This window comes from Gobio gobio, assembly GCF_949357685.1.
Source record: "Gobio gobio genome assembly, chromosome: 2".
NCBI classification, from domain to species: Eukaryota; Metazoa; Chordata; class Actinopteri; order Cypriniformes; family Gobionidae; genus Gobio; species Gobio gobio.
The window spans coordinates 48,868,816-48,881,090 of record NC_137098.1 but is presented as its reverse complement, the minus strand read 5'-3'; the positions used below and the strand labels follow the sequence as shown (position 1 = coordinate 48,881,090).

The window sequence follows — 12,275 nt, the reverse complement described above, 5'->3', positions numbered from 1 at the left end:
GTATATTGATCATTTAAGTTGAGACTGAAGAATCGTATGGAATACATAAAATGTTGATTTAAAGTTATATAAAGGTATCAAAGTAGGTCCACAAAACTAAACAAAAATCACTCCAGTGCTTAATATTACATATAATAATGAAGACCATCACTAGAGAGCCAACTTTTGCATATTCTTTCTCCTTATTTTCCAGATATCCAAAAACTGACGACAGGATTTTTTGAGAGAAATTGTCTCTATACACTTTTAAACACAAGTATTTGTAACGTAATGTTGTCGACTCACTCTGTCCTCACAGGTGCTGGTCATATAATTAGAATATCATCCAAAAGTTGATTTATTTCACTAATTCCATTCAAAAAGTGAAACTTGTATATTATATTCATTCATTACACACAGATATATTTCAAATGTGTATTTCTTTTCATTTTGATGATTAAAACTGACAACTAAGGAAAATCCCAAATTCAGTATCAATGGGGTTACCATGGTCCTTAAACCAGGTACTGGTTGCTTTGGCACTGTGTGCAGGTGCCAAGTCCTGTTGGAAAATTAAATCCTGCATCTCCATAAAGTTGGTCAGCAGCAGGAAGCATGAAGTGCTCTAAAACTTCCTGGTATGTGGCTGCGTTGACCTTGGACCTCAGAAAACACAGTGGACCAACATATATCCAACAATATAACACCTGTATATTGTGACCGTATATTGGATAACAGTATTGGGTTTCAACTTACTCAAATATCATGATAAAATGTAAAAATAAAATAAAAACTTTGAAAGCAGCTCAAATGTTGACATATCTTACTAAGATGTGATTATATATAGTTACTCTTTATACAGAAATTGACTATGGTGAACACACTATATTGCCATAAGTATTGGGACATCCCTCCAAATCATTGAATTCAGGTGTTCCAATCACTTCCATGGCCACAGATGTATAAAATCAAGCACCTAGGCACTCAGACTGCTTCTACAAACATTTGTGAAAGAATGGGTCACTATCAGGAGATCAGTGAATTCAAGCGTGGGACCGTGACAGGTCGCTACCTGTGCAATAAGCCCATTTGTGGAATTTCCTCACTACTAAATATTCCACGCTCAACTGTTAGTGGTATTATAACAAAGTGGAAGCAATTGGGAACAACAGCAACTCAGCCACGAAGTGGTAGGCCACATAAAATCGCAGAGGGGGGTCAGCGCATGCTGAGGGGCACAGTGTGCATAAGTCGCCAACTTTCTTCAGAGTCAATAGTTTCAGACTATAATAGTTTACATGGTCGAGCAGCTGCATCTAAGCCTTACATCACCAAATGCAATGCAAAGCGTCGAATGCAGTGGTGTAAAGCCCGCCGCCACTGGACTCTACAGCAGTGGAGATGTTATCTGGAGTGACGAATTACGCTTCTCTGTCTGGCAATCCGATGGACGAGTCTGGGTTTGGCAGTTGCCAGGAGAACAGCACTTGCCTGACTGCATTGTGCCAAGTGTAAAGTTTGGTGGAGGGAGGATTATGGTGTGGTGTTTTTTTTTAGGGGTTGGGCTTGGCCCCGTAGTTCCAGTAAAAGGAACTCTTAATGCTTTAGCACAGGGGTTTTTCAAACTGGGGTCCGGGGACCCCCAGGGGTCCTCCAGAAGGTTCTAAGGGGTCCCCAGAAAATTTCAGAAAATAAAAAGACAAAGCAAAAATGGATAAAGTCTATCGAACATTCTGTTTAGTTTCTAAATGTGTCTCACCTTTCTTGCTGTATACATACAAACCAAAATGTATTCAGACACCTTCAACATTTTCTCACATTATCAGTTTATTCGCGATAGTTTAGTAAATGGTAATGAAATATGACAAGAACTTAATCTTGATAATGTCAGATAACTTTGATAGAAAGGTATATAATGATTACAATCAACCAATCAGCTGTCAGCTGTTCAATTTAAGTACACAATTAGATAATACCAATTTAAGTCAACCAATGACCAAGCAATACATAATTTTGTTCAGCCTGTGGTGTAAAAGGTCGCATTAGCAATTAAAGAAAAACACTTGGAATCTTGGAAATTTGCTATCCTCACTTACATAAATGAACTATAGTGTCCTGCACCCACTAGTAAAAAATCTGGTGTCTAAATAATATTTGGTTTGACTATACTTTCCAGAATTGTATGTTTGCTTTGTTTCTTTCTAGGGAGTTTTTTTCACTATAGTCCCCTTTATCTCGCTCACTGGGGTGGTAAGGCAGTATTCTTAACACAGTACGTAAGCTTACATACATTTATTAAGAAAGTTGCTTATACAAATAATTTTTAATTGAAAATTTTCTTCTTCAGGTTTATACTTCCGGCATTAATTATAGCCAATTTAAGTTTGGAAACAATATGTTGTATTTATAATGTCACACTTACTATTTATCTAACAGTTAAAATGTTTTTTTCATACATACAAATATATAGATGGATTTTAGGAAGGGGGTCGCTCATAAAAGGTTAATCATATTTGGGGGTCCTTGGCATCATAAAGTTTGAAAACCCCTGCTTTAGCATACCAAGACATTTTGGACAATTTCATGCTCACAACTTTGTGGGTATAGTTTGAGGAGGACCCCTTCCTGTTCCAACATGACTGCGCACCAGTGCACAAAGCAAGGTCCATAAAGACATGGATGAGTGAGTTTGGTGTGGAGGAACTTGACTGGCCTGCAAAGAATCCTGACCTCAACCCTGATTTGTTTTCAAACTGTTTAACATAACTTTCAAAAAAGTCCAATACAAACGTTACTGTCACTCATCAATGGCAGCTGTCACAGTTGCTAGGCGTCAAGAACAATCCGCAGTAGACTAGACCGTCGCAACACACACATTTTACAACACTCATTCCAAACATCTTGGCCTTCGAAGGCGTGTCCATTGAAGGCTGCATCCTATGTGAAGTTTCAGCTCAAATACCCCACAGATAATTTATTATAGTATGTCCAATTTGCCTCTATTTGGGTGTGAGCAAATTTTTGTTTTCCATTTTCGTTTGTACCTTTAAATACAAAAGAGCTGCTACTCCATACCCCCCGTTCCAGAAGAGGTCGGAGCTTTTTAATGGCGGTTGCCAGGAGAACAGCACTTGCCTGACTGCATTGTGCCAAGTGTAAAGTTTGGTGGAGGGATGATTATGGTGTGGTGTTGTTTTTTAGGGGCTGGGCTGGGCCCCGTAGTTCCAGTAAAAGGAACTCTTAAAGCAGCACTAGGTAGGTTTTGCTCTCTGGGTCCCCCTACAGTTGGGAAACAGTATTGTCCTCTACTACTGTCGTAAACTCGTCATCTTACATCAGTGGATGCTTCGCACGTGCATTTATTGACATGACAACCATGATAGCCCTGAACACTGCAGGAGGAGTTCACCTGTCTATGGAGTTCACATGCAGGTGTTCTGCTTGCGTCGCGTGTGAAATGTCTTCATCCCAGGTAACGTTACAGTGGCATATGTTTCAGCATGTCATATGAATATAATTTCATGTTTTTTTTTTTTTTCAAACGCCAAATGATCGCGATGCTCACATTTACAAGTCAGCGTCATTATAGTAGCCGAGTCTATTGGTTACCGTTTTAAGGAATCTATATGATACTTCAATTCAATGTTTGAGTGGTAGGTAATAACCATATATCGTCAATATTATAATATCAAGCTACCATAGATGAATCTGCAAATTTGAAAAATCGATTTGCATTATAGCTTGAGGCAAGACAAATAAACCAATATCAAAGAATGGTTAGATATCCTAAAATATGATTTTGTACGTCTTACGTATTTACTTGCAAGAATGTAGCCCCTCCTCCTTCAGCTCACGCCAACGAGCAAAGGCTGGCCCAATGTTGATCCTCGTCCTGCCTTTAATCCGATCACTTTCTCGTTTCCTCTTTTTGCTTTCCTCCGACAAAACCTTTGCTTTCTTATTTTTCTGTGCTGCTTCGGCCATGACTATAACATTCGGCAAACAAATGATAGTGGGGCTCGCACGTCCGAATTTAAGGAAGTGGGGCTGGTGGTGGAAGTGACGTATATGCCGTGAAGCAGTCGAATTTTGTAGTTCTTTTTTTTCTCAGGTTACTACCCGAAACCCGAAGTTTTTAAAGTACGATTAAAAACGATACAGACCCCGTCAGGCTATGGCAGACGTGTCATTCAACCTATTGTAAGTCGATGTATCATCACAAGAGGTTTGAAAATATATTATAAAGGTTGAAAAGTTACCTAGTGCTGCTTTAATGCTTTAGCACAGGGGTTTTCAAACTTTTTTCAGGAGCTTTTTTTCCAATCTTTCGTCATGCCAATTACTCTAACTTGTAGATACAAAAACTTGAATCATTTTGCAAATCAATTGAACCAATTGCTTTGAATGTTTGAAAAGCTTAGTTTCTCCCATCATTACCAGCGGTTATACATGTATGTCTGTCCGCTGAATGTGACCCATAATCTTTAATTACGCTCCATGGCCATGGGAAAGTGAATATTTTACTTTTTTTTTTTTATTTAACATTCAAAACCATGTGTACTTACAATTGTTTTTATTAATATCAACAAAAATTAACAACAATATTTTGTCTGAGTGAAATGTGATCAGTTTACCTAATAGTAAACATCAGTCATACTGGCACAAGAAAACACAATGCTTATAATAATACTGCATTTTAGCTAATTTTTTTCGAAAAGTCACAGCTAGACATCTGCAGCAGAAGATTATAGATTATGTTTAGTCATCTCCTCCACAGAGATTCAGTAGAGCTCTCTGGTAGTCACCCTTAGTGTGCTCCTGAAGAGAAAAAGACAACGAAATTTTGATTAAAATGCTTCTTGAATGAAGGCAAACTAAGAGCAGAAAGAAAAGAAGAGGGAGATAATAACAAAACATAAGAAAGATGAAGACAATTGGATACTTACTGAAATTGTCTGGTGCAGAGATTTTCCGAAATTCCTCTTAAACTCTGTACGGACCTTCATTAGATCGACTTCACAGCGGGAGACGATGATGCGGGTTACTACCTTCTCTTTCACACTTTTACTCTGTAAACATCAAAATCGATAGAAGAAACTGACCCGCATAACTCAAATTCAGCCAGTGTCATCTCCTTACATGTCAAATGACATGTGGTCAAAACTAGATACTCACCTTCATGGAGTCATTGAGTCTGCTGGCAAAATACAGATGTTTGTTCTCCAAGCACTCAACTGCAGAAAGACAGAGATCAATCGTAAGAAAAGGTTACAGGTTCTCAGCCGTTGGTAGGAGTCTCTCTTCAGTTCTCCACTGGCTTCTTGCCACTGATGCATTTCCACGGGGCTTTCCACAAAATGTTCCTCACCAAACAGCTTGTGATTATGTTTAATAAGACATGATAAAGGGATCCCCAAGGAAGCAAGTAAGAGTGTGAAAAAATAACTGAGCCAGCTGGCATAACCATCATCAAATCTGCCAAGCACAAAGTGTTAAGTGTCCAGCTTATATATGAAGAATAGACAGCTGATAGATACCTAGTGCGAGGAAGGATTTTTCCAGATCTCCCTTCACCTCCTTTCGAATGCTCTCCTTAATATCATATGGGCTGTATCTTTTGTACCTATCAAACACTGAGAAAAAGAGGCTTTGATTAGGTTGTTGCACAAAGGATGATAATGACAGTTGAATTTAAATACATCTCTGTTCATGTGTCACCTTTCTGCAAGTGTGGGACACTCCTCTCAGAGAAGATTGAAATCCAGATGGTCACATCAGTTCCTTTTCGCTTCACTCCAGCTTCATAAAGAGCCTAAATATCACCATAATGGACACAGGTTTACAAAAAGTATAATTTTTGGTTATTCCAGCAGTCTTCTGAATGCACAATGGTTTATCATAATGTTATTTTAAAACATGTTGAATAAATACTCTTCGATTATGACTAATGAATTTCTTCAGTTAAAAGGGCTCTACTCACTCTTGCATCATTGTCAATCTTCTCATAGTCCACCACATTACTTGGCTCATCTCTCTTGCCCTGTGGACATAAATGTATACAGCGTGAGCACAGCAATACAGGATCTGCAATTTGCAGTCTACGTTGGCAGTAAAGGAATTTCCTGTTGCATATTGTGAAATATGTATGAGAAATTTATGTTACCTGTACAAGGGCCAGGAGCAGCTTGGCAACATCACCAGATGTGTCTCCAGAAACATCTTTCTCCAACTCCTTCTTAAACACTGCAGGAGAAAAGGGGGTATGAATACCAGTGTGTATGTGTGCTTGTTATGCTTTTTAAGGGCACTCACTTTCTCTGTAGACCTTCTTGATTTCCATCAGCTCTTCTTTATTGCGAGAGCACACCATCTCAAAAAGACTATCCTCATCAGTGCCCAGACCCTGCAAAACACATGGCAAGGTCACATGAATACAATGAATGAAAGCAAAGTTGTGTATATAAAATATTCCACGAGTTTGCCCATATAATCTTTAAGCTATACGGTTAAACGTATTTGGCTAGCTGTTCACAGTGGAGGGGCTAAAGGAAGCAGCTTCAGCTCGAGCTTACAGGTGCTGGTCATATAATTAGACTATCATCAAAAAGTTGATTTATTTCACTATTTCCATTCAAAAAGTGAAACTTGTATATTATATTAATTCATTACACACAGACTGATATATTTCAAATGTTTATTTCTTTTAATTTTGATGATTATAACTGACAACCAAGGAAAATCCCAAATTCAGTATCTCAGAAAATTAGAACATTCTGAAAAGGTTCAATATTTTAGACACCTGGTGCCACACTCTAATCAGTTAATTAACTCAAAACACCTGCAAAGGCCTTTAAATGGTCTCTCAGTCTAGTTCTGTAGGCTACACAATCATGGGGAAGACAAAAAGACAACCACTGATACCTTGCACAAGGAGGGCAAGACACAAAAGGTCATTGCAAAAGAGGCTGGCTGTTCACAGAGCTCTGTGTCCAAGCAGATTAATAGAGAGGCGAAGGGAAGGAAAAGATGTGGTAGAAAAAAATTGTACAAGCAATAGGGATAACCGCACCCTGGAGAGAATTGTGAAACAAAACCCAATGTGGGGGAGATTCACAAAGAGTGGACTGCAGCTGGAGTCAGTGCTTCAAGAACCACTACGCACAGACGTATGCTAGACATGGGTTTCAGCTGTCGCATTCCTTGTGTCAAGCCACACTTGAACAACAGCCACACTGAGGAACAACAGCTTCAGAAGCGTCTCGCCTGGCTTAAGACAAAAAGGACTGGACTGCTGCTGAGTGGTCCAAAGTTATGTTCTCTGATGAAAGTTAATTTTGCATTTCCTTTGGAAATCAGGGTCCCAGAGTCTGGAGGAAGAGAGGAGACGCACACAATCCACGTTGCTTGAGGTCCAGTGTAAAGTTTCCACAGTCGGTGTTGGTTTGGGGTGCCATGTCAAAAGGAGCAAAAGGAGCCCCAACTAAGTATTGAGTGCTGCACATGCTCATACTTTTCATGTTCATATTTTTCAGTTGGCCATTATTTCTAAAAATCCTTTCTTTGTATTGGTCTTAAGTACTATTCTAATTTTCTGAGATACTGAATCTGAGATTTTCCTTAGTTGTCAGTTATAATCATCAAAATAAAAGAAATAAACATTTGAAATATATCAGTCTGTGTGTAATGAATGAATATAATATACAAGTTTCACTTTTTGAATGGAATTAGTGAAATAAATCAACTTTTTGATGATATTCTAATTATATGACCAGCACCTGTAGATATACTATCCAGTGGGATTACTAATACTTGGATATTGAGTCTGGTAGCAAGATGCCTAAATTATGTTGATGGAGTTGGGAAGGTGGAGAGATGCCAAAACAGCTGATGCCGGAGCAAGGTGCAACCAACACTATACTTTCATTGTTTTAAGGGTAGGTTAAGAGTTTAGGGTAGGGGTAGGTATAGTTAACAAAACCTCAAACCACATGAATAGGGCTATAGCACAAATCGACAGAACACCAGTAGTTAATTGAAAGATTAGATGGGTTCACTCCTCCTGAAATTACGTTTAGGAGCTTCACTAAGTGGACCGCAACTGTTTTTAACTGTGATAATAATAAGAAATGATTCTTGAGCACCAATTTAGCATATTAGAAAAATATCTGAAGGATCATGTGACACTGAAGACTCTAGTAATGAGTACATTTTAAAATATATTAAAATAGAAAACAGTTATTTTAAATTATATAATTAATAATATTATTATAAATAATATTATTATATTATACAATATTCAATTGAATGTATTTTGACCAAATAAAGCAAGCAGAGTTTTCATAAACGATTACAGATCAATGCAACATACTTTCATTGATGATTTCAGTTCAGAGGCATCATACTGTGCTGTGCTCTTCATCAACCCCAGAATCAGATGCTCCAAAGAGCCTGAGAGCGCCCCCTTCAGGGCACTTACCAAATCCTACAACAAAAACAGTGTTTGGTTATGTGGAAATTTGATAGACAATATATTTACGTATCAATATATTAAAATATAGTTTTCATTCAGATTATCCAATTTAAACAGAAAATACATATTTTTTTATTAAATAATTATGGTGTATAGGGCCTACCTTCTTTGCACGTTTTTCATACTCAAACGCAATTTCGCTCCTTTGTGAGCAACTGCGTTTTGTCAGAATGTCAATGATTGTCTGCTCATCAATGCCTGAAAAGATAAATGAAGGCGAGAAGGAGAGGAGAAGATGGTCATTGAGAAAGCCAGAGAGCCTTATTAAGATAAGGCCATGAAGGAATTGCACCTTTTTATTTCCTAGTATAAAATCATTAAACAGTCATTAGCTAATGTGGCACTGCGCTAGTACTAGCATAGGCCTACATATCTTAAAGGAACAGAGTGCACAATCCCACGCACTTACACATTTAGCTGGTGGGTGATTCTATAATTGCAGGTCCATTTGGTGTCCAAAGGCATTTTTTCAGTTGTTTTTTCTCTCCAAATGATTACATTTTGAATTATTTTAATTAATTAATTCATTGTCATTGATCACAAGATGTTATAGGCCACAACAATATGATATTTTCTATAAAAAAGTGTGTCTTATATAGGCTAGCTAATAATCTTGATTTCGTGTTGTCCAAATTGGTCAGTGTATTTTTCCATCATTGTGTAATCAAAATATTTTATTTTACTTTTCTTTTGGTAATATTTATATTATTTTGTTTTATTTATAAAAGCCATAAATAGTAATTTTCCTAATTCTACAACATTAAATTGTTTAAAAATTGTTTAACTTTTATCTTATAAAAATGTGTCCATAAATATTGGGTCAATTCTACCATACCATACTTTGCCTTTAAATTGGTGGAATTATTTCCTAGCTAAATATTTCCCACAACTATGTAAGATACAGGAAATGATGTAATTTTCCCTCACTGATAAGATCTGAATGTGTGCTCTCTCTGAGAAAATATTTTAATCTAAAAGGTTCTTCTTACACCAAGAGTTATTATGTAAAACGTCAAAATTGTTACCACAATAGCAAAAGGAAAACTTTAAAAATGTATCACACAGTGGGTTGTTTAAAAGTCTTTTAATCATGATTTCATTAGTGCCATGTGCTCTTAGCATTTCTGCAAGCAAGTGGAACTTTTGGCTAAACAAATTAAAATTGTCAATCCTGTTACCTTCAAACTATGTTACCAATGTTGTTTCTACACATTGTCTAATTTGTAACAGAGTTGACAAACAATACTATAAAGAAATTACTTTTTCGTATAAAAAAAAGGAAGTAACCTGTTTGGCAAGCACTGATTTATTAAAAATTGATTATGTTTTCAATAAGATACTGGAAATAATTTCTGTTAATAAACTGTTTTTTTCTCCAATCTCAAATTATAAAATCACTGACTCGAATGTTGTTCAGCAAAATATTTGTTGAATAGTACTGTGAGGGAAAACTGTTATGTTCTTTCTGTAAATGTAATGTGTCTTAGCAGGCGTCACAAACCCATTTTTTCTTTTTATTTCTACTGAACTGAAATGATGCATATATTTGCAGATGCTACCTAAATACAAATCCCAAGACACTTACTCATATTTGCCAGTTAGCATTTTATTCACAAATACTAGTTCAACAGAGAAGCGCTCTCCACCCATTGTACCACACATCCTGTTGAAGGATTGCCAAAACAGAAGGCCAAAGATAAATTTGTTTGCTAAGCAAATACAAAAACAATGAAAGAAATATTTCATTGAAACAATTATGAAATGCCATTGGGGACTGCTTTTAGTGTTCCACAAGACATACTATGGTGAAAAAATATAATTTACAAGCCCCTTTGCAAATGTTTGGGGATAATGTGATGTATTGATGTCACTATTCCTTACCTTTGGTTTTGATGGCTGTCTCTATTTTAGCTGCATCGTCTTCTGGGTTAAAATCATAAGCTGGCACCACCGTAGGGCATTTAGGTTCTCTCTCCTGAAAAAAAAATACATATAGAAATATAGCTATATAATATTCAGAACAGAATCGAAAATATATTTTGGCCAAAATCAAATAATGACTTCTTAATAGCCACTTTAACTAACGAAGAAATGTACTTTGTTGCATTTTTGATAATACTGCATTTTATGTTACAATTGTCATACATACCCCTCCATAACTCAATGTAAGTTTTGTCAAAAACTCAGACACTAAAGCCATTTTCCTGCAGAGGACAGAGAACACACAATCATACAAGGTTAAAAATGAGTACATGAAATAAGAGATACAATCTGTGTTTTAAGTCACTGTAAAATACAACCTCGCCCATAGTTTCAAAGGTCTAAGTGATGGTTGTCATAGATACAGTGATTAGTGGGGCAGTGTAGATAAAGGCTTCAAAGTCATCACAGGCAATTATGCAAGTCAATAAGCAATTGTCCTGGCCTTACAGGTGTCAATAAGAAAGGTGTACATTATTATTAAAGGCTAAATTACATCTGTTAGGTTGGTTATTGTTCCTTATCAACACAGCAGCGGTTAAACTTAGCACCCTGCAGTTTACGAGGTGAGTTGCGAAGGAGACAAGAAGGTTTCCTGGAACTTTGTTCAGGCGCACCCGAACACACACCCAGGACACATTCCTCAGACCAGTGAACTTCTGACCATCTCACACACACACACACACACACATATGGGACTCTCCATAGATGTAATGACTGAGGATTTTTATACTGTATAAACTGTGTATTCTATCCCCTTACACTAACCCTATAATATAAACTTAATCACACAAAACTTTCTGTCCCCACCGGGATAGAAAAACATGAACACACACACAAAACAAGACCATTAGAGCTCTTTCTGCAGATACTGAGCTAGAAAACAAGATGCAGTACAATCAGGTTTTTTTTTGACAATGCTAGACTTTTGATAATATTCACAATACTGCAGTAGTCCTGTCAAGAGATTCAGTTTATATTTCAGTCTATTCTAATCAGTAGAGAACCAGTAGGGAACATAAGTGGAGAACAGAGGATAAGCGTTTTACCTTAGATGCTGTGGAGTGCAAAGGTGTATCTCTGGAGTTCCAGTTGTATCTCTCTCTATGGGATTACCTCTTAAATACAGCCAGCCAATGACTCACCTTCTCCTCCTATCAATCGACACACACACCCACTCAAGATGCAGACCCAAAAGTCACTTATTAGTTATCCATTTACTGGGCTACACATTCCTTATCAAATTTACCAATGTAATCACACTTTGTGCCAAAACGTCCTAGTTACTACAGTCAAGGCTACTACAGTATAACTATTCATTTTATCACTGCCATCATAAATAAATAAATAAATAAATATATATTGCTTGAATTTATTATTTCATATTTCTGGCCACATTCTGGAAGTGGTTTACAATGAAAATGAACATAGACAAAATTACATTGAGTAGCCTAATATTGATGTCAGATGTTTTGAAATATGCACATGCAGTTTCTAAAACAAATAATCTGCATCATTCTTACAAGGTACAAGGATTTGCCAATGGTAAATCACAAAACTCTGACTAGGGTTGGGGAAAGTTACTTTTTAAAGTAATGGATTACAATATTGCGATACTCCCTAAAAAAGTAACTGTCTTGCATTGCATTACTTTTGTGTTACTTTTTCTAACCTGGGCTGGGTTTGCTTGTTTGTTTTTTAATAACAACAGAAAAGTTATATTTTTGGCAAATGTAAAGGACCTTTCTACGGAGCCCCTAAAGGGACATGGTGGTGGGGAAGAAAT

General features: G+C 36.9%; 1 protein-coding gene across 1 annotated transcript; it reads right to left on the bottom strand.

Annotated features, from left to right (window-relative positions):
* Positions 1 to 4,515: 4,515 nt before the first annotated feature.
* On the bottom strand, positions 4,516 to 11,643 carry anxa2b (annexin A2b). The gene is made up of 13 exons (XM_079845890.1): positions 11,539 to 11,643; positions 10,659 to 10,713; positions 10,391 to 10,484; positions 8,613 to 8,707; positions 8,348 to 8,461; positions 6,292 to 6,382; positions 6,143 to 6,222; positions 5,960 to 6,019; positions 5,698 to 5,791; positions 5,517 to 5,612; positions 5,155 to 5,213; positions 4,926 to 5,048; positions 4,516 to 4,797 (listed from the first exon to the last, which is right to left on the bottom strand). Exons 2-13 carry the CDS (start codon positions 10,707 to 10,709, stop codon positions 4,738 to 4,740), a joined length of 1,017 nt encoding a protein of 338 aa, XP_079702016.1. The 5' UTR covers positions 10,710 to 10,713; positions 11,539 to 11,643; the 3' UTR covers positions 4,516 to 4,737.
* Positions 11,644 to 12,275: the final 632 nt, after the last annotated feature.

Excerpts from the sequence above, each read along its gene's own strand:
- anxa2b (XM_079845890.1), bottom strand. The coding sequence starts at position 10,709 with ATGGCTTTAGTGTCTGAGTTTTTGACAAAACTTACATTGAGTTATGGA. Across the intron at positions 8,462-8,612 it reads ATGAAAAACGTGCAAAGAAG|GATTTGGTAAGTGCCCTGAA; the intron begins GTAGGCCCTATA and ends TTTTTGTTGTAG. Across the intron at positions 6,223-6,291 it reads CAAGAAGGTCTACAGAGAAA|TGTTTAAGAAGGAGTTGGAG; the intron begins GTGAGTGCCCTT and ends TTTCTCCTGCAG.